The sequence below is a fragment of the Kogia breviceps genome, chromosome 9, assembly GCF_026419965.1.
Source record: "Kogia breviceps isolate mKogBre1 chromosome 9, mKogBre1 haplotype 1, whole genome shotgun sequence".
NCBI classification, from domain to species: domain Eukaryota; kingdom Metazoa; phylum Chordata; class Mammalia; order Artiodactyla; family Physeteridae; genus Kogia; species Kogia breviceps.
This window is the reverse complement of record NC_081318.1, coordinates 54,319,978-54,347,923: the sequence shown is the minus strand read 5'-3', so window position 1 is coordinate 54,347,923 and position 27,946 is coordinate 54,319,978. Positions and strand designations below refer to the sequence as shown.

Below are 27,946 nucleotides of genomic sequence, written 5' to 3'. Positions count from 1 at the left end.
CCAGACGCGCAGGCTCAGCAGCCATGGCTCACGGGCCCAGCCGCTCCTCGGCATGTGGGATCTTTCCGGACTGGGGCACGAACCCGTGTCCCCTGCATCGGCAGGCGGACTCTCAACCACTGCGACACCAGGGAAGCCCTGAAATACTTTTAAGAATACCATCTCATTAGATGGATGTTTTTCTAAATGTCTACTTTGGCAAAAACAAACAAAATTCCCCCCAAACCCAAAACTGTTACATGCAATTGCTTTCTGGATGCTTCTGAAAAGAAACAGTCAGAAAAGTATTAGATGGCTTCCACCAAATACTGGAATTATTATTCAGTAAGAAAGAAAAATCCATTTGTATATAACATTTCAAAAAAGTTAAATCACATTAAACAGTACTTTTTATTTAGATGTTTATAAGGCAGATCTATGAGAATGATATAAAAACATGGCATAAAATTTGATAACGATATTTTAGAGATTACAGAGTTTTAGCAAATATCTATTACACAGTTATAAAGAAGACAGTATTTTCCAAGCAGATACAAAATACCTAATGAAAGGTCAAGGCAGGAAAATGAGTATAATTAATTAACGATGGAAAATCAATTCTAATGTGAATTGCACATTATCCTTTAAAAACTTTTAAAGGTAAGAATTATTGCAATCTAGTTTATTCAAACAGTGTTAAACGGCATTGTGATAAAGAACTGAAGGCCAGAATGGATTAGTTTTGATTTCATAAAAAGAAACCCAAATTTACAATGGCTTAAATACGGGAAAAGGCAGTTGAAGTAGTGAAGTAGTCAGGATCTTTTTAGTTTCTAACATGCCGTCCTTAGGCCTTGGTCTACTTGGATATTTGCAAGGGCTCCTGTTACATCACAGTTCGGCAGAAAGATGGAGGAATAAGATAAAGGAACACATGCTGCTTCTCTTTGAAGAGACTTCCAAGAAGTCACTCATGTACCCCTACATCTCGCTGGCCAACACTCAGTCACACAGGAACACCTAATGGCAAGGACAGCTGAGGAATGTGATGGACAACAGCTTTTAAAGTAGGGTAACTAGACGTTGAGAGACAACTTCCAGGCCCCATTCAGGCTGGATATCTATAAAGCTATGAAAGACCTTTAAAGAAAATCCTAAGAGAATCTTCCTTGGAGGTGGCAATTTGGAAATCATAAAGAAAGAACCTGCATTGGTAATTTAATTTAGCCCATCTAGCCATTAGGAGAATCCAAATAGTCTGCCCTAATTTGGGATGACTGTATGTTGTTAATCCAATGATTTGGAAGGTTAAAAAAATCTGAGTACAGTAGTCTGCACCCCCCTTAGCCACAGGTGATATGTTTCAAGACCCCACAGTCGATGCCTGAAACCAGAGATAGTACCAAAACCTATATATACATACATATGTTTTTTCCTATACATACATATCTGTGACAAAGTTTAATTTATAAATTAGGCACAGTAAGAGACTAACAACAATAACTAATAATAAAATAGAAAAATTATAACAATATACTGTAGTAAAAGTTATGTGAATGTGACTCGCTCTCTCTCAAAATATCTTATTGTACAGATTTAATGCCTTTTCCATCTTAATTAAGCACTTGTCACACACTGTGGCTGTAACTTTTGCAGCATGAGGTCTAACGCAAAACTAGCTTGAATTTCTTTTTCCTTCTTCATAATTTCATGAATAGAAGAATCTTTCTTACCATAAATCTTAGCAACCTCTGCATACAATTTTTTTTTCTTATTAAGTCAAAAACTTTCACCTTTTCATTTAGAGGAAGCACTTTACAGCTTCTCTTTGGCATATCTGAATTGCTAGTGTCACTACTCTTGTACTTTGTGACCATTATTAAGTAAAATAAGGGTTACAAGCACTGTGATACCACAACAGTCGATCTGATAACCAAGACAGTTACTAAGTGACTAACGGAAAGGATACACTGAACGGAGGGATAATTCACCTCCCTGGTGGGCAGGATGGAGCAGAAATGCCCGAGATTTTACCATGCTACTCAGAATGGCACACAATTTAAAAGTTGTTAATTGTTTATTTTTGGAATTTTCCATTTAATATTTTCAGACCATGGCTGATTGTGAGTAACTGAAATCACAGAAAATGAAACTATGGTAAGGGGGGAACTACTGTGTATACATGTGTTAAGCTGAACTAAATGTTTTTTGGTATCATATCGACAGAATCTCTGAATATTAGCACTTTATAGTTTTCTTGCACTTAAAAAAAATTGAAGAACCTATTCATCCCTGTAAAATTCACTGTTCAAAGGTATGAACAAGTTGTGTTTCCACTAAAATTATTACAGTGTCATTTAGAGCAATTATATATACTCATTTAGAGCAATTACATACACTGAAGATGTATCAGAATTTGCTTTACTGACTTATGAACAACTGAGGGTGGAGCAGCTCATTTTCATGACAACACATCGCAAATACAGATCTTAACACTAGACTCAGGTTATTATACTATGTGTGCTCTATGTCATGAATTTACAAAATAATTTCAACACGACATTTTAGGCTGTTTAAATACTTATTTCAAAACAGATTTTATAGACTGACACAGTTTCAGTGTTCATAATATTCCTAAAGAAATATTTATAAGTTATATTGATGGTACTTTATTTAAAACATCACATAAGAATCTTTAACTTTCACAAATAAAACTTTTTTGGAGGGGAAACCTCTCTGTACAGAATTTATTATGAAATAGTTTAATGGCAAAAGGCAATTAAAAAGAATTAGGATTTTTACATATTACATAAGAGATAAACAATTTAAAAAATTGGATATGATATATTCCTAAAAGCCCTTTTACACAAATAATTTTCATAATTTGACTGTAAGGATTAACATACACTGAGTTACTATTATCAAATTAATTTTAAAAGTAAAATTCCTTAATCAACCCAAGATTATGCTAATTTTAAGAAATTAATCAGGTAGTTTAACACTGGAGCTCATTAACCAATCCCATATGTAGCACAAAATATTTCTCTCTGATAAATACCTATAAATATAATTTATTCATACTTTAAAATATTTTAAAATTTAAATAAAAATCTCTACATGTAGACAGTCTAGGCTAATTTCCATATATGTTTTGAAAAATATATGCTAGCATGAATATATTCTTATTTAAACATGATTTTAAATATTCTTAATAGAGGAGACATGGAATCTGCACATAAAAGCTAGGTAGCAAGATTCAGTCAATGATTAATTTCCTCTTAGGAAAAAAATGACTTAATTATTTTGCATAGGATTAAAACTAGGTATATTTTCTACATTCTTATAATTTTCTCAGGGGTGCTTCTCAAAATACAGTTAAGAAAAAAAAAATCCCACTACTTTCTCACATCTAGCAAGAGCAGAATTCAGTCCTACTTCTGAGGCCAGAGTAATGATTTTTAAAGAATGATTATGAGAAATAATGATTAAGAAAAATAATCAGGTAGGAAATAGTAAAATAAAGCAATTAAAAGTCATTTAAGTAAAGCAGTTAAAAGTCAATATTTTTTTGCATTTTTAGAAAAGCTTTTAAACATTTAGAATTATAATGAATATATTATATTTATTCTAAAACTTCAAAATTATTTCCTCTTTGTAGTACTGAAAAGGAGGTATCACCATTTCAAACAACTGTTACATCTTATATACGTTTTCATAAACTTTGCTTTTTCATATTTTCAAAGGCCCCACTTATCTGTAATAGTGATAATTTTATTTATCTTACTGGCTAATTAATATATACATGCAACAATATACTTCAGTAGTCATCTAACTTTAAAAAATATTTCATTGTATTTTCATGTTAACTGGTGTAAGTATGGGCTTACGGGAGTGGAACTATAGGAATGAGAAAATATTAAAAATATGCTCTTAATTTCACTAGTCCACTATATAGTTTATAGGTGTTTACCTTTAAGTTATCACCCAACTGAATCCCTACTGAGAACTAACAAGTAAATGATTATCAAGAGGGAAAGAATATAATTAAAATAAAGAAAAAAGAAAAGCTCAACTAACAAGTACAAGCTACTAAAATTCAGCAAGAAGAGGACATCAGAGAATCATGAGTAGTTTACCAAACTGACATGATGTGGTAGTAGGTAAGGAGCCATTGGTGGGAAAGGTAGCCTCCACTAAGTAAAAGTCCATTTATCTTTGGCAGCTGGATTCAGTAGAAGCTTACTGGGTAAGTTTAAAAATGTTATAATTTCAGGAAGAGGAATACATATAATTGTATCTGTCTGCAACTTTCTATTTTAATAAGGAAAGAGCAAACAGAAAAAAAAACATAGGGCTTTCTAACCAAAGTATGAACAAAATGCAATTTTAATGTGGAATGTCAGCACTGAAAACTTTCATGAATAATCTGTATGATTCTATGTCTCTAGAGTACATTTATAATTAACTGCTCATCTAAATATCCTTCATGCTTGCAAACTGCTCCCTAATTAGTGGCGAGCAGGCAGGAGGACTTCTCAAGAAGAGAAAAAGAGATGACCAACTCTACAGGGACTTAATCTTAAATATTCTATAGGACCTTAGCCATTCATTAAAACTGCTGTGGTCCTATCTCTGCTGGAGTCCTGCACTGCACAGGGAGGCCTATGGACTGCCATGGATCTCCCGGGTCCTGTCCCAGGCAATATCCTCTCCTAGGGTAAGTGTGGATTATCCCACAGGCAATGATAAATTTATGATTATAATATTTTCATATATCTTTTGACACCCACAACACACTGTAAAGAATGTCAGTGCCTTTATATCAAAGAGGAAGCATCTAGATTGGTATGCATGGGGATGGGGCAGGGGCCATTCAGCTTAGCGGCTAAAACTGTCGCCTCTGAAATATGACTGCCTGGACTTGAATGCTGGCTCTGCCACTCACTAACTGCATGACCTTGGGCAAATTTCTTAACTTTTCTATGCTCCAGTATCCTTATATGTAAAATGAGGAAAATAACTACCTCTGTCATGGGGTTGTTTTAAGTACTGAATGGGAAAATACAAGTAAAGTGCTTACAACAGTGCCTGGCAGGTTATAATCCATCCACGAATGTCAGTAAAATCCTGTACCATTCGGAGTATGACTGGCTAAGGTGCAACAGCATAGATCAGCTGACAACTCCTTGCATGTAAACGTTAACACTTTCCCTCTAACTAGAAACAATTATAAGATTCCCAAGATTGGTACTAGGTGAGAAAGATCAGTTTTGGAGGCCAGATGTTACTGTCTTCTCCCTGATCAGTATATTAATATGCAAATAAAACTGCTCTGTAACAAGATAAAGAATAAAATCCTTCATGAGGTACCCATGATCAGTATATAGTTCATGTCTCCAATGCATTCTAAACGTAATTTCAAGTTCAGTTTGTTTCTTTAATTTGTGTTTGTTTATAAATCACATTGGTTCATACAATTGATTACATTCTTCAGACCCGATCTTATGAAAGAAATATAGGGATTTTAACCATGCACCCTTTCCTAGATGCTAATGTAATGTGTCCTTTCTTAAAAATAATGTATGGTTATGCATTTCTATTTCTTAAGCTAGATAATAATTAAAACCTTACTGAAGCTTCAGAAAAGAAATATATCTATTGAATTATATTAAAACTTAAAGTTCTGCTGGTGTGCAAAGTTTTTTAACATTATGTTGTATCTAAATCATTAACTACAAATATTTCTGCCTGATTATGGAATAAAGTTTGTTAAAATAACAATAGCCTTACGATTGTACAAAACAAAACAAAACATACCTACGTTTCAACAATAAGCTGACTATAAAAACTCATATTGGCAAAATGTGACATTAGTGAAAATAAATTTGAAGAAAATTCTACCACTAATTCAGCTGAGATCTCACTGAAGAGGTATCAGCCCACAGCAGTTTGACAGTGCACTTACAACTGAAGATAAAGGAAGTCATAAAAATAATGGCATGAGAAGAACTTTATATAGCATCAGGGAGCACCATTTATCATCACATTACTGTAACCCTCTCTGGTGAGAGGTGAGGAACTGCTCCTCCAATACCTTCTTCTGGAAATTGGCTCTTTTCCCAGCCTTTTTTAATTCTCTTTAGCTTTTGGCTAATACATGGAAGGAGTAAAATGATCTTACCCAGAATTACAATTGAGGGCAAAACAAGAGCAAGAACAAAGTTTGGTGGTGTATAAAATCTGTAGTACTCTTCTTCAAAAGCTCGTTTCCATCCGTAAATTAAAACATGGAAAGTACTTATGAGCAGAGCAACATAGCCAAGTGTAGACTTGAGATAGGGGAGAAAGAAAAAGAAACAGAATAAGAAGCAAATTATTCAAACTCATAAATTAACCCATCCAGATATACCAAGTTTATATTTTGATAACACTATTTTATCTTAAATTACTGAGTTACTCTTTGTTCTCTACTGCATTAAACAATTTTAGTATTTTCATATATTTCTTATATATTTATATGTACTTTTTTATACAAATAAGGCTGTATTGCATATAGCCTAATATTCTATTTATCACATCCAGAACCTTTGCCTCATGTCATTAAATATGAAAACATGACTTTAATGCTATATGATATTCTATTGAATGGATGTGCTATAATTTACCTAACCATTCCTTTTTGTTGATCATTTACTCTGTTTCCTACTTTCCTCAACTATAATGTCACTTTAAGCCCTTTTCTATATTTTGGTTTATTTCCTTAGAATTGATTTTTAATAGTGGGATTACTGGTCAAAACATCTGGGTTTTCCTTAAGGATACTGATAAAAACTGGAAAACTCCTTTATAAAAGTTATCCACATTTCTATCAGTTGTGTATATTTTTTTTAAAAAGTGTGTATGTGTGTATATAATAGATGTATACATACATATATACACAGATATATAATAAAATTAAATGCTGAAGAGCATTCTCATGGGTATACCCACACATATATACTAGTTGAAGATAAAAATGAAAAATCTTACATTATTAATATGTAACATAAAAAGCATTTCAAATGGCTTTATCAACCATATTAAATGAGATTAAGAGCACTTTGTTACAAACAGTTCACAGGTTAAAATCAAAAAGTTCAGCATTTTGGGTTCCCTATGTTATGTTTAATTGCTTATTTAAGAAATGGTCTATGTTACACAAAATGTAGTACTACATCGGCATAATAATGTAACTTCTAACTTCACTGGGGAAGGATCAACTCTCTCGCAGAAAATTGTTCTGCTTGCAATTACTCATATAAATTTATAATGATACTTTGCACCCGTCTAGCACCTTTTATCAGTGGGCCTTCTATTTCTTTTCAGATGTGATTAAACTAGCAGTTGGGAAAGTATTCACATTTTATTTCCTTCAAAAGGGAAAACTGAATTTAGACGAGGGATATGCCCTTAATTTGAATGAGATTTTTAGATCACTTAAAAAAAAACTCAAGCGAATAGACAAAAAACAAAACTAAAACCAAACAAAATTTAGTGTACCACCAAATGACACTCATCTGCATATTGTGCTATAAACCATTTGGATACAACCAATACTGATTTTATGGTAATTTAGGTAGGGTCTCAGTTTGAGTTATATATTTTTAAAGTATGCAAATGTATTAAATAGCTATTACTGGAGAAAGTGAATGTTTAACTTGTCAAAGAACACAATGTTATCTTGAAACCCCTTTGTAGACACTCATATACCTATGTATACAACTGATGTACCAAATACATTTACTAACAAGAATGATAAGGCTGGTTGCTTGCCATAATCCATTAACTACCGCTTGTGTTTGTGTGTGTATACACATTTCCTTTAAAATATTCAAACTGAGCTTCTCTCCACTTGAATTACAATGAATGAGACTTTTCTAGACAGATCAAAATGACTCAAAATATAAAGTAAGTCTTCATTCATTTGCCCAATAATAAATTGACTTTGGTATTAAACTTGATCTAAGCTCGTTCATCCCCCACTTTTTTTTTTCTTTTTCAAATAACTTTCATCTGTAACATAGTAGGCAGTACTATCAAAGCTTTCCAGTAAAGTCCTGTACTGGTCTTTCACTTACTAAACCAGAACGGTCCTAAGCTGGCCTCTAGCGACATACATTCCACGAGCTAGATGCATGAACAGCAGTTCCAGGGGCACTCTTTTATTAGCAGCATATTTAAAATCCAACTGTACTTAACTGGAATTAAAAATCTATGCCACCCAGTCCCTCACCAAACAAACCCCACATACCTGAATGAAACTGAATTCCCTCCAGTTTAAAGCATTGCTCACTGAAGGGATGGAGGTGACTGCCAGGAGGGAAAGTAAGCCAAGGCTCATTATACCAAAGGAAATATACATTTCAATTCTCCAAACTTCTTCCTCGTTCCAAGAGTTTTCAATATTTGCATGAACCTAACAAGAAAGCAAACGTGAATTTCCTTTGTTTGGTAGAATATTAACTGATTCAGCACAGAGTTCACTCTTGGCCTAAGAATATGTCATATATGGACATACAACATTTGAGTTGCACTAATTCAATTTAACAAACTGTTATGGAGAACCTATTACTGGATGGTATTGTTCCAGGTATGAGGGAAAGAGAAGGGAGAGTTAAACAAAAAGAGGACTAAGATTCTCTCCTTTCTCACCCACATGTGAGAAGGGTGGGTAAATCTGTCATCACGTTTGTAATACATCATGGTGACAGGGACTCTGGAGTCCCAAGACCGTGAAATACTGAGTGGTTGGTTCCAGAGGGACACAAAAGAAGTACTGGCAGTTAGAGTTAGTTTTCTGGTGCTTTTACAAGTTAGTTTAAACTTGGTTGAATATTTTGGGTACATTCTGGCCTTAGTTCAATTTAGAATACAGGCAGGGAATTTCTAAACTATGTCTGTGCCTTCCTTTCTCACATGAAGATTATTTATATGTTGATTTACCTCTTCTTACCTTCTTTTCCCCAGGAAGCTGAGATTTCCCTGAGGATAAAGCCCTAAGGAGTGCAAATACTTATCCACTTGAATGGCCTCATTAATATACTTTCCAACTGTCCAGTTGCCTCATTCAGTACTTTCCCTTACATTGATAATGCACATAAAATCAAGCCAGAGTTTAACTCTGAATATGTCGTATTCTGCATAGGGAGTTTTAGAATTGTCTATTTACATGCAAACAATATAATTAGAGTATAAATCAAGGCTTGGATTCCTTGGGTTAAAGCTTTGGTTTAAGTAATCTATTCATGAAAAACATTCTAACTTAACACCAGCTTAACTTTTTGTCCAATTCCAAGTAACCAAACATACTTGTGTTAGACCTAAACGGTCTCCGAGGGATTCCACTCGCCCAAGAACCGCCAAGAGTCGAGAGCCGCTGCAACACGCAAGAGGTTTATTAGAAGCCGATGCATCGGGGTTCCCTGGTCCTCACGCAGGAGGCCGATGAGGAACCCCCCAAAGCGGAATCACACACATTTTATAGGTTTATTTTACTCATAGGGCGGGTACATCTGGAGTTTTGTAATGATTGGGTAAACGGGGTGATCTTTAAATTGATTGGCTTAGGCATTCTTGCCTGTTTTTGCGGTTTGGGCCTGTCCTGTTTTTCAAGCCTTTTTCTTGTAAGGGTGCTTCCTGTCCCTTTCTTGGAATTGTTTATGCCCAAAGGGACATTCCAGTATCTTATCTACACCTGCCAGCTGAACAGCCCAAAAATGCCCAAAGGGACACTCCAGTATCTTATCTACACCTGCCAGCTGAACAGCCCAAAAAGTTCTAGTTATCGATAGGGAAGTGGGGATGGTGGGGATGTGAGTACAGTTGAGGCCTTACACTTGAAATGAAAAAAAAAAAAGAGAGAGAGAGAGAAAAGCTATTTCTTAGCCATTAGTTCCCTGAAGCAATCATACCAACATCCTGAAAAGAGCCACAGAGCTTCTCTGTGGATAAAGGCTCTTATTATCTCGTTTGGTGTCTATACAACAATATAGAACAACAGCATACCCCAGTATACCCAGAGATTACAACCTGAATCTATCTACAAGCCCTCCCAATTCATCCCTTTGTTCCATGAGTACGTTTTTTGAGTGTCTACAATGTGTCAGGCACAGTTCCAGGCATTAGGCATATATCAGTGAATGAAACAAAGATCCCTCTTCTTGTGAACTTACATTATGATGAGAGAAGGCAGAGAACAGTAAATAAACAAAGAACACAAAGTGTGTTAGAAGGTGGTAAATACTACTGAACAAAGAGAAAGAAGAGCAGGTAAAGTAAGAGGGGCTGAGAGTACCAGGGTTGAGTCAGAAGCAGGTGGCAGAATGTAAATTGGTGTCCAAACGAAGGCCTCGCTGAGGAAGGAGGTAAGAACTTGATGGAAGAAATTTTCACATATTGAGGTATAGGGAAGTCATTCTGGCTTACACATGATTTGGCTTGAACTTTATGCTAACTAGAACAGTCTGTCTTACGGCCTGTCAAACATAAATTGTATATCAGCTATACCATTAAGGAGAAGAATGTTGCCCATTATCAAGTTATACAAAGGGTTCAGTCACAACCCACTGTCAGTTGACAGCGGGCTCTAAGGGGAATTCAGGAGGAAAAGAAAACGGATGAGGCTTTCTGTGCTTTGAAATATTGGCCCCTAGGTAGTTAAGATGCATATCTCAGGGAGAATTTCAATGACCCCAGATTCTTGCATCTTCCCATATATAGAAAAGCACTAAAATCATTAACTTGATATCTGTTCTTTGTGATTATCAGTAATTCTTTATCAAAGATGTATGTTTGACTACACTTATTTCCTGGCCAAAAAATTCATATACACACTGGCTCCTTCAGAATACCTGACTCTTCAGAATAGCCCCCTCAGAGCTACTGAGAGGTTGTCTTCAGTTTGGTGCAAATAAAACTCTCTTCTATTCTTATTATTGATTGTTTATTGATTATTTGTGTCAACAAATTAAAGACTTGAAGGAGGTGAGGAAGCTAGTGGAGTAGATATCAAAGCCTTAGTATTCATTTAAGTGGTTATTTTTAGAGAGAATGGCTTAAAGAACATCAATCTAGTAATTTTTTTCAAATTATTTGAGGTTTTATTGTTGAAACAAGTGTAAGTACTGGATGCTACACACTTGACCATGATGCCTTGGTTTCTTATAAAATGCAAAAGCTCTTACACATTTGTTTACTACACGGTCCTCGGCTTTCATTGAGAAATGCTACATCAAAGAGCTTCAGTGAAACCCCTTACATTTGCTGAATGGAAATGATTGAGGAAAATCATAGTCTATTCCATCATCAAGCCCCTTCTATGAAGTTCTCTGAGAAATTCTCTTGAAGAGCTAAGTGCTAGAAAACATTCACCTCAGGAAGCAGAATCTTTCCTGCTTTATGATAACAAAAACCTTGAGTGTGTCTCCTGATCTTGACTTCCTATTCTGTTTTATATATTCACTAGTTCTAATTTTATTGTGTATGTTTACTGAGAGCTGCCTTATTATTTCATGGAAAATGTCCAATTATAAAATAATTAACTGATGCTGAAAGTAATCACTGCAATTGTAACATTAACAAAAGAAAACAAAACCCAACTCTTCACTTCTCTTTTTATTCTGCAAAGAAAGGGATGGTAGCAGCTTTTATTCTAAATGATTCTGAATTAGCTGCATAGTTCTTGTGCAGAAACATTGTTTAAAGAACAATTCTTTCTCTTCCCTAAATATACCAAAATTTCTATTACACGGTATGTAAAGTTTTACACTGTTTTAAATCTCACGTTTTACAAATTCTAATAATCAAGTATTTTACTAGCATCAGATAAATATCAAGCACGTCCCATACCTGCTGATAAGCCATGTTGAGAAACAAGTATCTTTCTGACCTTCTCATTGGTAAGCAGAGGCTGTAGGCAACATGGATTGAAGCGAAGAAAAAGCTTAGTAATCCTAGCTGTTTTCTACACTGTAACCAGGTCTCCAACCAAGGTGGAAATCTCCTGTACTTGGTGCCATAATAAAGCTGATAAGCAGCTGCCAGGAGACCTGCCAGGTACACCAGGGACAGCAAAGTAATGGCAACTATGGGCAAGGTTTTATTCACAATTTCAATAGGAATCTTGTAAAAGTCACTCTGCTGGTTTCTAATATATGGATGAATCACATCTCTGACAAAAGAATAAAGAAAGAAAAACGTGGCCAGGCTTATGGCTACCACCACTGGCCCTCTCCAGAGAGTAAATAGTCGCAGAGGTAAATTTTCAATCTCCCTGGATGATGATAATGATCCCAAGTCAATGGGAATGAAATTCAACTGACGGGCAAGTTCAATAACCTGTTGTCGAGCTTGAATATTGTTGCTGCATATATAAACCTATGGAAAAAACAGAAGACTCATCATTACTATTATTGCTTATAAAAATGGTAACAATCACACGCTCCATTTAATCCACAGAGCATCAGTTATGATGACCCTGCATGATGCAAAAAAATTAAGGAAATAAAGCATTTATTAATTTATTAATCTATTTATTTATAGCTTAAAATAGTATCATAAAAACAACAAAGTCCTTGCTACCGTCAATGACATGAAAAGACAATGCAGAAAAATCTAGCTTGAACCTGGGAACAAAAGTCTTCAGGGGAAGGGAGGCGGGAGGAGAGAAAGGTTTCTAGATCATCAGGTTCTGAGCAGACAAGGTAAGGTCTTCCCTCCAACAGTCTAGGAGTTTGAGCTGCAGGTCATGCCCCTACCCTGTCCAGCTCTCTCACTCCTGCAGGGAACCGGGTGGGGCTGGCTCTCCAGGCTTTGGTGGACAGTACTTAGTTCTAGGACTGTAGTGATTCTGCCAAGTAGAGTGATTTCAAGCATTGCCCTTTATGGCTATTCAGCAAGGGAAAAGATAAACATGGATTCTGAATGGTTGAATTTGTAATTAAAACTTCTAAATGATATCATGATGCTATACTATCTATAAAATTTAACTTTTGGCTTAGAAACCAATTCACCAAAACCATGGATAATCTCAGATATATTATTTCATTGGTCAGAATTATGAAATTCTTTCATCTTCAAATGAGGATAATATATTTGGTGGGGAAAAAAATAGCATTAATAGGCTTAGTTAACTTAAACAGTAAAGTAACTGCCATTTTCTAAGAGCTGTTACCTCTATAGGAACTCTAAGATGGGACTGTGATCAGTGCAGGTGAGGGTGGGCTTTCAAACTACCAAAACCTCTTAGGTATTTTAATGTAGTTGAGAATTCACACATATTTGTTGAACACCAAGTTCACAAGTTCCTGGCTGGAGTGAGCCAGGATTAGAGTTAGAAAAATTTTGCTATAAAATCTCTGAGCTCTGTTCAGGGAAAACAAATTCCTAAATGTATCCCTGAGGATGTTTATATAAAGGCTCTGAAACAGACCACACTGAAATGCTTGCCTACTAAACCTAGTTACATAATGGTGAGAATGTAGAGCTCTTAGGATTATTAATTTTATCTAACGTTAACCATATAAATGACAAAGTCTATGCTATTATACAAATGTTCATGAACTTCTAAAATGGAGCAGGGAAGGTAGAGAAATATATACCAAAGAAGTAAGGAAAAGCATTCTCAAATTTATTACAGGTGTGACAATGGTGGATTAAACTGTTTTTACTTCACTGGGAAAAAAACTACAAATTATAAAATTTTATAATAAACCTAAAAGAATAAATCAAACATTGATAAAGCTACAAGGACTACAAAATACAAATGAAACTCTTTCTGTAGCTCACATTGAACTTAATCTCTTGTTCTACAATTTCTTTTGTTGAATAATTAAAATTATCACAAATATGGTCAAAGCATTAAATTCAGATTTATCTCTAATTTGCTAGATTTGTAACCATTGCCAAACCTTGGTTGATATGCAAAAGAAAAAAAGGATTCAGAAATACTCTCTAGGAAAGTAAGAAAGTATACATTCTTCCAAATTAAACACTTGAAAATGAATGGTTATCATGACTCTGATATGCAGCATACAGTGATGTAATACTTGAATTTATTTTCTAAGACATCTAATCAACTGTCTTTATGGACAAAAATAAAAGTATTTTATCATCATGCTTCATTATAATGCATAACCACACTTTTGAAAGATTTTTAAGGTGCACTATTTTATGTGTTTACTTATAAAAGCTCCCATTCCACAAAAAGCACTGATGGAGCTCCCCATCTGCTTTATATTCTCAAACTGAACTAAACAGAACTCATAGATTAAAGGAGAACCTGAGAAACCCAATCTGCTTCTACCTTCCCCACACAGAATAAAATCTACCCTTAAAATAAAACAAACTGTACTATTTAAAATTCTATGAATAATCTATGTAAAATAAAAGGTACTTCTAAAGCATTCTTCTTGAGGATCATACTACATAGCATTTCGTGCAGCGATGGGATACTGTTTACCAAATAGCTTCAAGGAAGGAAGAAGGGAGGATGAAAGGATGGGTGGGTGGGAGGGAGAGAGGGAAACAAAAAATACATGATTGAGATTGTTTTAATATTTGAGGAAGCAAGATGGCCCATTATTCAACTGCCAACCTTGCCTTTTTCTTGAATTAGCTGATTATGATAGGAAAGTTCCAGTTATTTTCTCAGCTTTTCACATCATTTTGGGAATAGAAATGTGCCCTTACAAGGTCAGGACACAAATCTTCAGGAGTTCATACATAGTTTTCAAAATGATAATCATTGGAGAGTATCAAAATTCAGTTTTTAAATATATGATATTTGTTTTAACTATTTAAATACAAAATACCATCTAACTAAGAATAAAATTTTAAAATACATACTTGTCGGCTGGCATCCTTTGGTCCTAACTGAAGTGCCCAAGCTGAGATAACATTAAATCCTTTCACAATCAAGGAGTCCGGGAATAATGAAGCCAAATATTCTGCATTGGATTCTGGGTATTGGTTTATCCTCATGTTATTGCTCACGTCAATCAGGATTTTACCCACAAGCAGATGTCTCAGGTCCCACAGGGATGTGTAATGTTCTCTATGTATAGCAACAAATATTATATTTGTTTTTATTAGAGCATCTTCATGGTGAGTAACATCTACTACATGAGGAAAAAAATCAGAAGCAAACTTAGGATTTCTGCTTCCTATGACCACATGATAGCCACATCTAATAAGTCGAATGGTCAGGGATTTAGCAAAATCCCCACTTCCAATTACACCTACAGTGACCTTCCTTGCATCTTTGATACCATTTATGCCATTAGGCAAAAACGTTTCGCTAAGGCTCTTGGGGCTTCCCATCATAGAGATCGATTCCATGATACAGACTCTTCTAAGATCACCAGGGATATCCTAGGGGAGAGAAAATAAAATGCTCATCAATTACCTATTACCAAACATGAATACACTTCTAGATGTTATAACAACATCCCTTGTTTCTAGAGGTAAAATAGTTTGGCAAGCTATATAACCTCGAACACTGCAAGACACAATTTGTAAGCTAAAAATGGATCTCGAAATAGAAAAATGACCTGTCACATAGTTGATGTGCTAAAGTGGAGCTTCTTAAATTTTAATGCGTACTTAAATTACCTGAGAATCTTGTTATAATGCGGATTCTGATTCAGTAGGTCTGGAATGAGGCCCAAGATTCTGCATTTCTAGTAAGGTGATGCCGACGTTTCTGGTCTACAGGCCCTTCTTTGAACAGCAAGGCTCTAGAGCACAAAAGGAAAGAGACTGAAGTTTTCAGCAAGGGAGAACTTTTTTAAAAACACAGTTCTAACAAGTGTGATTATCCAGTTTCTCAGCAGACCAGAGGCAGCAAGTCAGAAATGCCACTAAAGGCAGAGAAGGACTATGACAGTTCATCATAGCTCACAAGACAACAGAAAACAGAAAAACAATAACAAAAACCAAGAACTTATTTATAATCCCAAACTGTCTACAGTCATTTGTGATGGGGTCTACCTCAGTAGCTAGTGAGGGACTTTATTACTAAATGAGAGTAAGCTAAATCAGCTACTAAAGAATGAAACCTTGCACTTAAATAATATTTTCAGAAAAGTAGGCATCAAAATATAACAAAGAATTAATTAAATACAATAGACTTCTATCATTCACCCTATGTCCTATTAACTTATCATAGAGAAAGATAGCTTCCCTGTGTAAAGGGGGTTAATAATGTGTTGATGGTCTTAAAGTACACAGTACTTATGAAATCTTTTTCTTCCCTTTTTTTTTTCCATTGGTTACATACAACATGATGCAGTTAATTTTCTGGAAAAATCTGTCAAATTCTTTTCTGAGTGACTAACACCTTATAGGCTCATATTTGTTGTAACTTGCTCAAGCATACCAATCAGATCACCATGAATCAGTGTCACTATTGGGTCTGGATAAAAAATACTCTTCCATTTTATCCGCAATGCACAATTTCTTTTATGCTAACAGCAGATGTGGATCACTTCAGAGAACTTAATGGATTTTACAGGAACAGGTGGAATGTTTTAAAAAACATTTTTTTTGGTTTTTACTAGATGAAATTTGAAATTACTGGAGCAAGGAAAATCCAACTTTTTACCCTAGAACTGGAGCATGTTCAATGACTCCAAATACATCAGTAAATTAATCTTTTAAAAGATAATAATAATATTACCTAATACTCATATAGCATACACTATGTGCCAGCTCTGTGCTTTACAAATTAACTGAGTGAATCCGCACAACTACCCTATGAGATAGGTACTAATACTGTCATGCCTATTTTGCAGATGAGGAAACTGACACATGCAGAAGATAATTTGTACAAGGTCACAAGAGAGAAACTCGAGGAACCAGGATTAGAACCCAGGCAGTCTAGCTAAGGTATGTGTCATGTAAGGAATTTAAGCAAGATATGGGGGCGGGGGCAAGGTGGAAGAGTGATGGTTGTGTTCATATTAGTGTATTTTCCTCCTTTGGTGATGTCGTTGCTCCTTAGCATTACCTAGTCATCTTAATGTCTAACTTGGATCTTGGGAAAGGAGAAAACTCACTATTTTTTAATCTATTACATGTTTCATTTCATACTTTTCAAGATATAAGGGGTGATAATTATTTCTTTTCCTTTGGAGTGACCCCATACACCCTGAAAGGCAGGCGGGGGTCAGAGGTACCAGGGTAGTACAAAACCGTCAACATCTTCTTGGAGATATTGTTGGCTACTTGGAGAATCAGGAGCAGTTAAAGGAATCAGAAGTAATTAAATCAATGCTCATTTCATTAAACAATTCAAGGTGAACTGACCACCCTACCCCTAGTCATATACATTATCTAAGGGTAAAAAGAGTTAACTAGACTCACACACCAGAAACCAAGTTTCCTATATCCCAGTCCCAAGTTCTTCTGAGTAGAGACTGTAGCATCTCCTCAAACGTAAGAATTTCAAAATCTTTAAATATAAGAATCATGATGATCAAGACCTTTTCAAATGAAAAACAAAAACAAAACAGTATCACTTATCTGCTTATTTTACAAAGCAAATTCAAACCCATTCTGCACATCAGAATGTGAATAGGTTAAAATACATTAGGGCCTAATAATGTCATCTCTGGGTACCTCATTATACCCTGTATTTTATACATATTAATAAGTGACTCTGTCCTAACATGTCTGGGCCTTATTCACATTGTATTTCTAATGGCAAGTTCTAACTGAACCCTTTAATGGTATGACTGTGCCTACAAATAGAAGCTGGCCTAAAAAATGACTCTTTTCATCAAAGTGTTAAGGAATGTAAAAGCATTCATGAGAGGAAAAAAAAAAACCTTTAACGGATCTGAGAGATGGATTATTTGTATATTGCTGAAAGCATATAATAATACCATATGCTTGTATGCTATTTCATAGTTCACAATATTTTCACATATATTACCTTATTAAATTGTCAGATGGCTGTGAAGTATATATTATGTGCATCTTAAAGATGAGGAAACAGAGGCTTAGAGAACCTTAGCAATTTATCAAAGATAGTACAGTTGGTAGTTAACACAACAAGGCCTCAAATACGAGTCTTTTGACCTCTGCTCATTCTAATATCGCAGTGCAAACATTGTATGGGGAATCTTAAAACTGTCTAGATCACCAAATGTCACCCATTAACTTTATTCTCCAAAAGAAATACTAACTCTAAATAGTTCAAGCTTAGGATAGTTTTAGGTAAATCCAAAGCTATAAGGTTAGGAATTCTAGCTACCAATCAATCAATCAAATCAATCAATCAACAATAAATCCAATTTTTAGAAAACCAACCAAAGATCTAAATTTATTAATACTACAAAACAAAACATGATTGGTTGATGGGTATCTCTTGGAGAACCCCCAGATAGCAACTCATTTTCTTTTGGGGGCTCTGCAAACACTGTGAAGGTGTGTACTGCTTCAAGAGGGAAGGGAAAAAGAGCCAAGAAGTATGTCCGAATCCTGTGGGACCCATCTGTACACAGACTTAAAAGCAATGCATCTCCACAAACTATGGGGGCTTAGACACTGGAGCAAAACCTCATCAATCACTTTACAATTTGCTAAGCCATCATTTTGGATCACTTGATTAACAGCTGAGCTGAAGTTTACAATCATGATATCCATAAAAAATGGGGTTATAAGAAGTGAATTATGTCAATAGCTGAAAAAGTTTACCTATTTACAAAATAAGAGTAATAAGCACCTTACATTGTACATTTCCACTGACAAGGAGTGATGCAACTATAATCTAAAGGCAGATCTACTCTGCTGTGATCCAGCGTGAATTTATCCAGGCCACTGTGTGCTTTGCACATAAGAGATAAAGAAGAGAAGCATGGTGCGTACACTTAAGGAGTTTACATTCCAGTTAGGAAGAGACAGTATGTACTTGAAATAAAAAGCAGAAAAAAACCCCTCATATCAGCATATAATCAAGAACTAGACTGTATGATCAGAGCATAGTTAGTCTCGAAAATCAGGGAGAGAAAAATATCACATAGTGTTCCCTTACCTCAATTCATTCTATATATTTATGAATTGTACTTGGGAAATAATCTCTAAATTACACAGAATGTCTTCAAGCCAGGCTCATGACAGTATAATACAGGCTCATTCTAGCTTAAAACCATAAGGATCCAAAATTAAATTTGGCTTTCTGTGACCTTACTTTAAAAGTGCTAGGGTACTGGTTCCCAAATATGAAGCTATCACTGGTCGACAGCAATTAAAAAGTATATGGATACAATAGGGAGTTTTTCATAAAATTATTCAATTTAACAAATTGTCCTTTACTCTGAGAGTATCTCTTAACTACCTTTACTGGTCAAAATGTCCTTTTTTCATAAAAGGATAGTGATAACAGCTGTTTGAGTTGGAAGTCCTATATAGATCCTCTCCCTCTCCTTTTTATTTTACTGGTCTGACATTAGGAAACTCTCTATATAAAGTGCTCCTTAAGCCTGTTGGAGAGAAAACATTTCTGGGGAGGGGAGAAAAGCACCTTGGAACAAACTCCCTGCTGCTACAGATGTCTGCTTAATCCTCAGATGAAATATCAAATATCCCAATCAAATTTTCTGTGATTCTTACCATCACGATTTTGGGTTGCAAAAAGATATTCCCTAAATTCTCAGCATTTAAATAAACATATAAAACCCAACTGTTTATAACAATAAAGTATTTCTTTGAGGGAAGAGGTGGGGTTATTTTTAGGTTTTTATTTTTTGGAAGAAATTCTTAAGTCCTTTAGACAATTCCAGAAACAAAGCTGCAATTCTGCTTGAAAAATTAGAATGTGATTTCTTAATGCATGGTCCCTGAACCAGTGGCATCAGAATCACCTGGGAATTGTTAGGAATGTAAATTCTTAGGCCCTACCCGAGACCTCCTAAATCAGAAACCCTGGGAGTGGAGCCCAGCAATCTGTATCATAAAAAGCCTTCAGGTGATTCTGATGCACATTAAAGTTTGAGAATAACTGCCCTAATATAATGCAGTCCAATCACTATTCACTATTTGAATATTAAAATCCACTTAAGTCAGACTATTAAATTCTTTCTCTCAGCTGAAACTTTTGGGTAATCTGTATGCATCCTCATTTAAAAATCATTTTCCAAAAATTACAAAATAGTAATTTTATTAAAACTATGCAGATCTAGTCTTTGAAATTCTGTTTATAAACTATGGTAATTACAAATGATTCATTAATATTTCATACTTGGATCTGAGTGTCTTTTTGTGTTAATGTTGTATAGAACCAAAAGATTTTCGGAAAAGAAATATAATAGCATTAAAGCAAAAGTTTGACTAACTCCAAACCTTCCAGACTTTTCAAATAGCCAGAATTTTAATGAGATATTCAAAATTACAAGTAACTTCCAAGATATTTCCTAGGCTCAGTATGTATTCAATATATACGTTTGTATGGGTACGATTTTATGATGTTTCTAGGTCCTAAATCATCAAAACAAAACTTTATATGTTTATTATGTTGCAACTGCTAGGGTCAGAAAGCAGTCTAATTCATGGTAAGAAGATTTTCAACAAAAAAGCGTTCTGGTTAAATTTAGGTTAGTCTAGAAATTCAATTTTTAAAATGTATTACTCAAGGACTTCAGTTAATAAAAAATTTTAGGATATTCTTCAATAAATTAAAGCAACAACATCCCAAGACCTCCCCACCAACCCACTTTTCTTCTGTGTTTAGGCCAAAGAAGCTATACACGTCCTTCCATCCACCTCATAGTATAGCCTGCTACGTCAAGCACAGCCATGTCTCCTGTGCATGCCTGGGCTTTCATAGCACTGCAGTTTAACATGACCAGGGGGTATGTCTAAAATGAAGCTGGGAGTAGCAGGTCTTATAATGGCTGAAATAATTTCCCCATCTTATAACCTTGTTGCAGATGGTACTTTGAGATAAGGACACCTATATTTATTGGCTAGCAAATACAAGTTTTTCTACATTGCAGTAACTTATTCATAAACAAATAATCTTCTATGATGGGCCTGCTATTCTAGCCTCTATACAAACCCATTTCCCTAATTTCAATATCATACCATAAACAGTTTACAAATGGCACCAATGCCCACTGGGTGCTATGAACTTTACGGGTCTCTGATGATTGACATCAATTTAGAAATCAGTCCACAACCAAAAGTCATAATGATACTCACCCATCCATCCCCAACCATTCCCCCATCCAATGTCTTACTGAGCCCTATCCACCAGGCATGCAGCTAGATGTTAACACTCCAATGATACAAAACAGGCAGTGGCTTCCTGGCCATCCAAGCAACATGATTAAATTATGAATACTGAAGCATATATAACAACTAAAAAATAAGTTTTATTGAGGTGAAATATACATAGCATGAGATTTACCCATTTTAAATGTATAAATTAATGATTTTCAGTATTTACAGTTATGTAACCATCTCCACAATCCAATTTTAGAATATTCCCACTAGCAGTAACTGTTATTACTCAAATTTTAATAAAACATGCAGAGAGTATATGCCTCTTTAAAAAAAAAATCCTCCTTCCCACAATGTCCTGAAAGCTCCACTGGCTTTTATACACACAGCAGACTGTGTCTTCAGTTTTGCTGACTGTGCTGGATGCTATGGGAGTACCAGAAGGTCCCACTCACTGCTTGGGTTAAGTGGAGAGGCAGAGCCTCAGTCTCAGAGCTGCCTCTTCCCGCAACAGAGAATGACCTTCTAAAGCAGCGGTTCTCAGCTCCAGCTGCACCCTGGAGTGACCTGAGCTTTACCACATAGTGATACCTAGTCACCACCGCCCCTCCACCCAGATTTTTATTTAATTGGTCTGGAGTTCAGCCTGGGCATCAGGATTTTTTAAGAGATCCTCAGGTGTTTTAATATGCAGCCAAGATCAAAACCAACTCTACTAAAAGAGTTAGGATTCAACCTCATACTTATTTTGGTATTTGGAGATAACAGATGTGGCTTTTTGAGCCTCAGTTACACCCCTTTTCACACTGTTGTTTGTAATACTGAAAAATAACCCTAGCAAGAGACTACAGCTGCCCTTGAATGCTAGAAGCTGTAGAATATGCATGCAGCCCTTTCCCCTTTCTCACGCAGGCTCCGAGCTATCTCAGAAGGTCCACTCACTATTTTGCAATTTCCTCTCTTCATTTTCTGGAAAGGGCAGTGCCATTCCTTAAAATGTGTCATCCCACCACACAGCATACTTTGTTCCTGTTAGTTCATAACATTCAAAATTCAGAATGTTCCAGTGAGGGTGTCTCTTCTTTCCACTTGACGAGGGGCTCCTCTCCTCAGTTCTCCAGGCATCAGAGGTTCTGCTGACCTGAGCAGACGAGAATGTCCAGGTGGACTGACTATCAAGCTTTAATGTGGGTACGATCATCTAGGGATCTTGCTACAATGCACATTCTACTTCTCCAGGTGGGGGCGAGCTTGAGAGTGTGCAGGTCTCCCAAAGCTCCCAGGTGATACCCATGGTCCTAATTCATGGGCCACACTTGGACTAGCAAGGCACTAGTTTCTCTAACTTCTGTTTCGATCTTATTCACAGGTAATACAGACTAGATAATTGAAAAGACTATGACATTTATAGAAAGTTTTGTTTATGTGGTGTCGAGGAGAAAGAATAGGCCCAGGCTTCTGAAATCACCTTGTTTTCTGAGTCTTAGTTTCCTTTGTTAAATGGAAAACAAAAAAGTTGTACTTGATTCTGCATTCCTTCCCAACACTAAAATTCTTTTGTTTCCAAGACTTATAGCTATATAATAATGGTAATCGCTAGCTTTTATTTAACACTGTGACACTTCTACTTTATGAGCTCCATCTAACAATGTGATTTAAGTAACATATGGGTTCCTTCAAATGTCAAGGTCACAGTTTTCTTGAGTGGACATTTGACTTGATGTATGCATTTAAATCTTAAAGTATGTTATCAAGCTAAGAGAATTCCATTACACTCAGATACATGAAATCCTAAGATTTTCAATTGAGAGGAGTTTCCTTGACATTCCTCTGGCTGAATGGCAGCTGTTGTGCTATATTAATTTTATAAAACAGAACAGAATTTGTTTCACATATAAACATCTAGAGCATTAATTGTTGGATAACAGTAACTCTGAAAGGGCTGTCCTCAGAGATCTTGATGACATTCACAACCTGCTGATTGGATGTGTTATCAAGAAAATGTAATCCTCCAGGGCCATGAGATGAAGTTAGTGTATTTTTGACTTTGAAAGCCACATCTGAACCTTTCTCCTTCTGTCCTGCAAACCCCAAGCTCCTTTGAAGCCCATGGCACCTCGTAATATCCTCTCCTTATACTCACTGCTGTCATCTACTGAATTCTAGCTTATTCATTATCACTAGTGACTTTGGCCCCCAATACATACGCACTCTTCCTCTCTAGCCCAGCAGCTGTCATCCTTGTCTACTACTTCATCATTCGAATGGATGAAGCATTCAACCTCATGGCTTCATTTCCTTCACTTATTCATCTAAGGCAATGAATCTTTGCCTCCACCACACCTCAGATATCTCCAAGCACTATCTCTTAGCCTTCCAATAACCTTAGTCAAATGTTCACACTGATAATTCCAGATGGTAGAAGAAATCTGATCCACTGACTATATTCTCACTCTCCCGGTTTCTTTATCCATCCTAGATTCCACAGTGTATATTTATCATTACTCACTTAAAAAGATCGACTCTTGTTACAGACTAAATGTTTATCATCCCCCATCCCCCAACAATTCATATGCTGCAATCCTAACCCCCAATGTAATGGTATTAGGATGTGCAACTTGTGGGAGGGGATTAGGTCACAAGGGTGAAAGCTTTATCAGTGAGATAAAAAGAGAGCCCAGAGAGCTCTGGGTTCTTTTCTGCCATATGAGGACACAGTGAGAAGTTGGCTGTCTATGAACCAGGAAGCAGGCCCCTACCAGACTGAATCTGCCATTGCTCTGATCTTGGACTTCCCAGCCTCCAGAACTGTGAAAAATAAATGTTTATGGTTTAAGCCACCCAGCCAATGATATTCTGTTACAGCAGCCAGAACAGATTAGGACAACTCTCTTGCTCTCCATCACATCCACTTGGCAAAACTCAAGCCCTGGAAGAAACCAGCTATCCATTTTCACTGTATCTGTATCCAAGTTGGTGAAGGCTGCTCAAGAAAAATCAGACGACGCAGCTCACCTTAAATTCACAATCATTAACCTCACCTACCAAAGGACAGTCTGTCCACTTCTGTCCTGGAGACCATCCCTTTTCTCCTCCCAAGCCGCTGTGGTTATGATGTCCTCATAGACATCTCAAACTTAACAGGTTCAAAACAAAACACTTTTTCTACCCAGATCTCTTTGCATTCATCCAAATTTCCTCCTCTCAGTAAATGATATCATTACTCATCAGTTGCTCAAGCCAGAAATCTGGGAGTGATCCTCCAGTCCTCGTTTTCCCTCACCCTTGACACCAACTTCTGTTTTCCAAAATATTTCTTAAATTCCTCTCCAATGACACCAGCTTAATCCAGGTCTCTCTTATCTCTCACCTGAACTCTGCAAACATTTTCTAATGGTCTCTGTACTTACTCCTTTGCCTCTTTCCAAACCATTCTCTAGGAAGCAGCTAAGATCATCCTAAATTGTAAATGAGATGATGTCTTTCACCTCTTTAAAAATCAGTGGCTCCCTGTTGCATTTTGAACTGCAATCACCTTCTTGACCTAAATGAACCTGACCTGAAGGCTCTGAATGAACTAGCTAGTCCTAGCACAACTCTTTTTAAAAAATATTTTATTTATTATTTATTTATTTAGGCTGCATTGGGTCTTAGTTGGGGCACAGGAGATCTTCGTTGCAGCATGTGGGATCTTTTTAGTTGTGGCTTGTGGACTCTTTAGTTGTGGCGTGCATGCGGGATCTAATTCCCTGACCAGGGATCGAATCCGGGCTCCCTGAATTGGGAGCACGGAGTCTTAACCACTGGACTACCAGGAAAGTCCCCCAGCACAACCCTTCAATGTCATCCTGTATGACTGTTATTCCCTATGGTCCAGCCACAGCATCCTTATCTTGAAGTAGAAAAGACCAATCACTTTCCCATCCTGTGAACACTGCACATCCTATCATGTCTCTTCAATACAATGATTCACTCCAGTTTTGTTCTGTTTTGAGCCCCTGTTAGGTTTCCTTTCTTATGTAACTGTTCTTTACTCATTACTATTTCCCCCACCAGAAAAGAAGCTCCTTGAGAGCAGAACCATGTTTGTCTTTTCCATCATTGCCTCCACAGTGCCTGGCACATAGTATGTACATAAGAATGCAATAAATATTCTTTGTTGTCAAATGCATCCAAAAATGTCAGGACCAGAAGAGATGTAATAGGTCTCTAGATAAGATCCCTCATTTTGCTGATGAAGGCTTGTGGGCTGAAAGCGGGTGATATGTCAATGTCATGGTTACTGGCTGAGCACAGACAGAATAAATGCATCTCCTGATGCCCTGAATGCCCTTTATTGAAATTGTAGTATTAAAATATAATTATGCTCATTCACTTCAAGTCTATTTTCCATGTCACTAGTACAATAAAAAGTGACCTGGATACAGTTTTTCATTTCCTTTCTGCACAATTAGCTCAACTCATCATTATTAATACTGTCTCATTCCCTCACCCCTCCACCACCCCAATGACTGACAAGCTAAGAGAAAGAAACTGCAGCCATTCCAATTATGTTTCTAAATATGCTGCAAAATCTCTAGGACGGGTGTTTTTCTTCTGTAGATAGCTTTTAAGCTTTGAAACAAGAGAGAGCTGTAGAGTAAAAAATATATATATACAGCCTTAAAGAAAGAAAAAAATAAATGGAGATAAACACGACGAGGAAATAATAAAGATGAAAAAAGTGTATGGGGTGTGATGGGGTACTGGTTTGGAGAGAACTAAAAAGGTTCCCAGCATCAGGTCTGTTAACAGGACTAGAATCCAATCGAAGTCAAGAGGGTGGTGGTGGGGCAGGAGTTCGAATTCCACTTGCATTTTCACCCACAGCAATGAGTGATAATTAACCATGGCCTGGAATAAGTTTTTCCATCTAAAAAATGTACGGCCTGAGGAGTAAAAACTGACATCAATCCTTCTCCAAGGGGTGGGGAAGATAATAAACGGAAATCACTCGACAAAAATTCTCTATTTCTCTGCTCTATTTTAAGAGCAAGATTTTTGGGGCATAATTTTCAACAAGTTCTGGCTGTGGCTGAATACGGGGCTCAGATAATTTAGGACACTCAAAGAAAAGGCCAATTACTTTCTAACACATTATGGCCTAAACACACCACGGTCACATCACTGGGTAATAAACAAAATGACTACTAGAAATACTTAGATTTCGAAAAGCAGCGCTGCCCGATCTTCAACGAAATGCCCGCATGAACCCAAAGTGGTAAGGAGACTATCAGGGAGGCTAAGGTAACCTGCCCGTCCTCTCCCTTTGGGGCACATCGTACCTGGGACAATGTCTCTCCTGGCCTCCTTTCTCCTGGGCCCAACCAACCTCAGGACTTTCTGGGAGCTCGGGGAAGTAGAGGGCGGGATCCGTGGAACAGACACCCTTCCCACTCCCCGCCTCTAGGTACCAGGCGATCCAGGACCCCAGCAGCTCAGGCGGACGCCGCAGACGGCGCGGAATCCAGGGGAGGAGGGATGCAGCGCTTGGCGCCCACCGCATCTGGCCCCCCAACTCCGCCCCCGCCACCGCGTTTAGAGCTCTCCCCAGCCCGCTCACCTCCGCGCCCTCCGCACCCTCCGCGCCGCGTAGGGGCGGGCCTCGCAGCTCTCCGCGCCGACTCCGCAGGGGCCTCGCCGGGCTCTAAGGCCTAGGAACCGCGCCTCCGGCCCGCGGCTACACACTGGCTGCCGCGGCGGTCGCGCTCGGGCAGCTTCCCCACCTCCCCAATCTGGATCGCGCAGGACCGGGGAGGGGAGGAGGAGAGAGGGCGGGAGTTAGGGCGGCACGCGGAGGCTGGCCTCGCAGGACGCGCCGCTAGGGGCTGCGCTCAGTGTGGGCGCAGAGCGCGGAGCGGGCCCCGGGACGCCGAGTGGAGGGCCTAGCTGGCGAGGTGGGAGTGCCGAGGAGCCGGGGAGGAGTCGGAGAGCTCGGAGCGGGGGAGGGGCAGGCGTGGGGAGAGCCCGGCAGGACGCGGAGCGCCGAGAGGGGCCAGCAGAGAGGCGGGGAGTCCGGGCGGCACGGCTCCGACTTCGCGCTCCCCGCCTTCCCCCACCCTCCCACCCCCAAACCTTCTGGGAGCTGCTGCGTATCCGCCTTTGGCCTGCGCCCTCCTGCAGGGCTCCCCCAGGGTTCCTTTTGAAGCCTTTCTAGAACAGTTGAGCCCACTTTTCTCCTCCACTGCGTGAGTGCTGTGTGGTCGCCTTTCTACTCTAGACTGCTTTTTATTACACTCCCACCCCCTTCCCCACTCAGTTCCTGACAAGTCTCCAGGAAACTGCGCTTTTATCTTGTACGTGTTCTTTCCCTCACCTCTACCCACCCAAATCATCTTTTGGCTGGACTGTGTCCTTGGAGTAAAATGTTCAGAAATGCCTTTTCGTGAACCACATTTTAAAACTCCCTGGGATAGGAGAACCCTCAGAGGCGGCGGGATGCATAGTAGTTTGTTAGCTTTGACCTTTACTCTAGCTGGTGGCGCTCGAGCTTTGGTGTTGGAGAAAAGACGGTTAGGCCTGGCGGTCAGGATACCTGGGTTCCTGAGAAAGACGTTTAACTGCCAGGGTCGCAATGGCCTTGAGTGTTCAGAGGATTCCTGAGCTGGAAGGCCACCTTTGGTTTGGGGATTATGTAGATTTTCTCCCTGCAGATTGCCAAATAGTCAGG

At 37.6% G+C, this 27,946-nt stretch overlaps 1 protein-coding gene and 1 long non-coding RNA gene across 7 annotated transcripts in view; one reads left to right on the top strand and one right to left on the bottom strand.

Annotated features, from left to right (window-relative positions):
• Nucleotides 1-371: 371 nt before the first annotated feature.
• On the bottom strand, nt 372-27,363 carry STEAP2 (STEAP2 metalloreductase). Of its 6 annotated transcripts, XM_067042479.1 has the most exons (8): nt 26,840-27,363; nt 22,180-22,378; nt 17,384-17,498; nt 15,628-15,752; nt 14,863-15,387; nt 11,866-12,393; nt 8,270-8,434; nt 372-6,308 (listed from the first exon to the last, which is right to left on the bottom strand). In XM_067042479.1, exons 5-8 carry the CDS (start codon nt 15,352-15,354, stop codon nt 6,021-6,023), a joined length of 1,473 nt encoding a protein of 490 aa, XP_066898580.1. In that variant the 5' UTR covers nt 15,355-15,387; nt 15,628-15,752; nt 17,384-17,498; nt 22,180-22,378; nt 26,840-27,363; the 3' UTR covers nt 372-6,020. The 6 variants fall into 6 exon arrangements, with proteins under 6 accessions (XP_066898580.1, XP_058931004.1, XP_066898581.1 ...); XM_059075021.2 differs by lacking the exon at nt 17,384-17,498; XM_067042480.1 differs by lacking the exons at nt 17,384-17,498; nt 26,840-27,363 and adding an exon at nt 26,562-26,718.
• LOC136791981 (uncharacterized) overlaps nt 16,835-27,946 on the top strand; it is a 126,581-nt gene continuing 115,469 nt past the window's right edge. Inside the window, exon 1 of the long non-coding RNA XR_010842215.1 lies at nt 16,835-16,902. This is a non-coding gene — a long non-coding RNA (uncharacterized lncRNA). The remainder of the gene's footprint in view (nt 16,903-27,946) is intronic.

What these genes read in the sequence shown, in the direction of transcription:
- STEAP2 (XM_067042479.1), bottom strand. Translation starts at nt 15,354, where the DNA reads ATGGAATCGATCTCTATGATGGGAAGCCCCAAGAGCCTTAGCGAAACG. An exon ending in TCAACATGGCTTATCAGCAG is followed by an intron (nt 8,435 to 11,865) that starts GTATGGGACGTG and finishes CTTTCTTGTTAG; the next exon opens with GTTCATGCAAATATTGAAAA. An exon ending in GGGAATTCAGTTTCATTCAG is followed by an intron (nt 6,309 to 8,269) that starts GTATGTGGGGTT and finishes CCCTATCTCAAG; the next exon opens with TCTACACTTGGCTATGTTGC.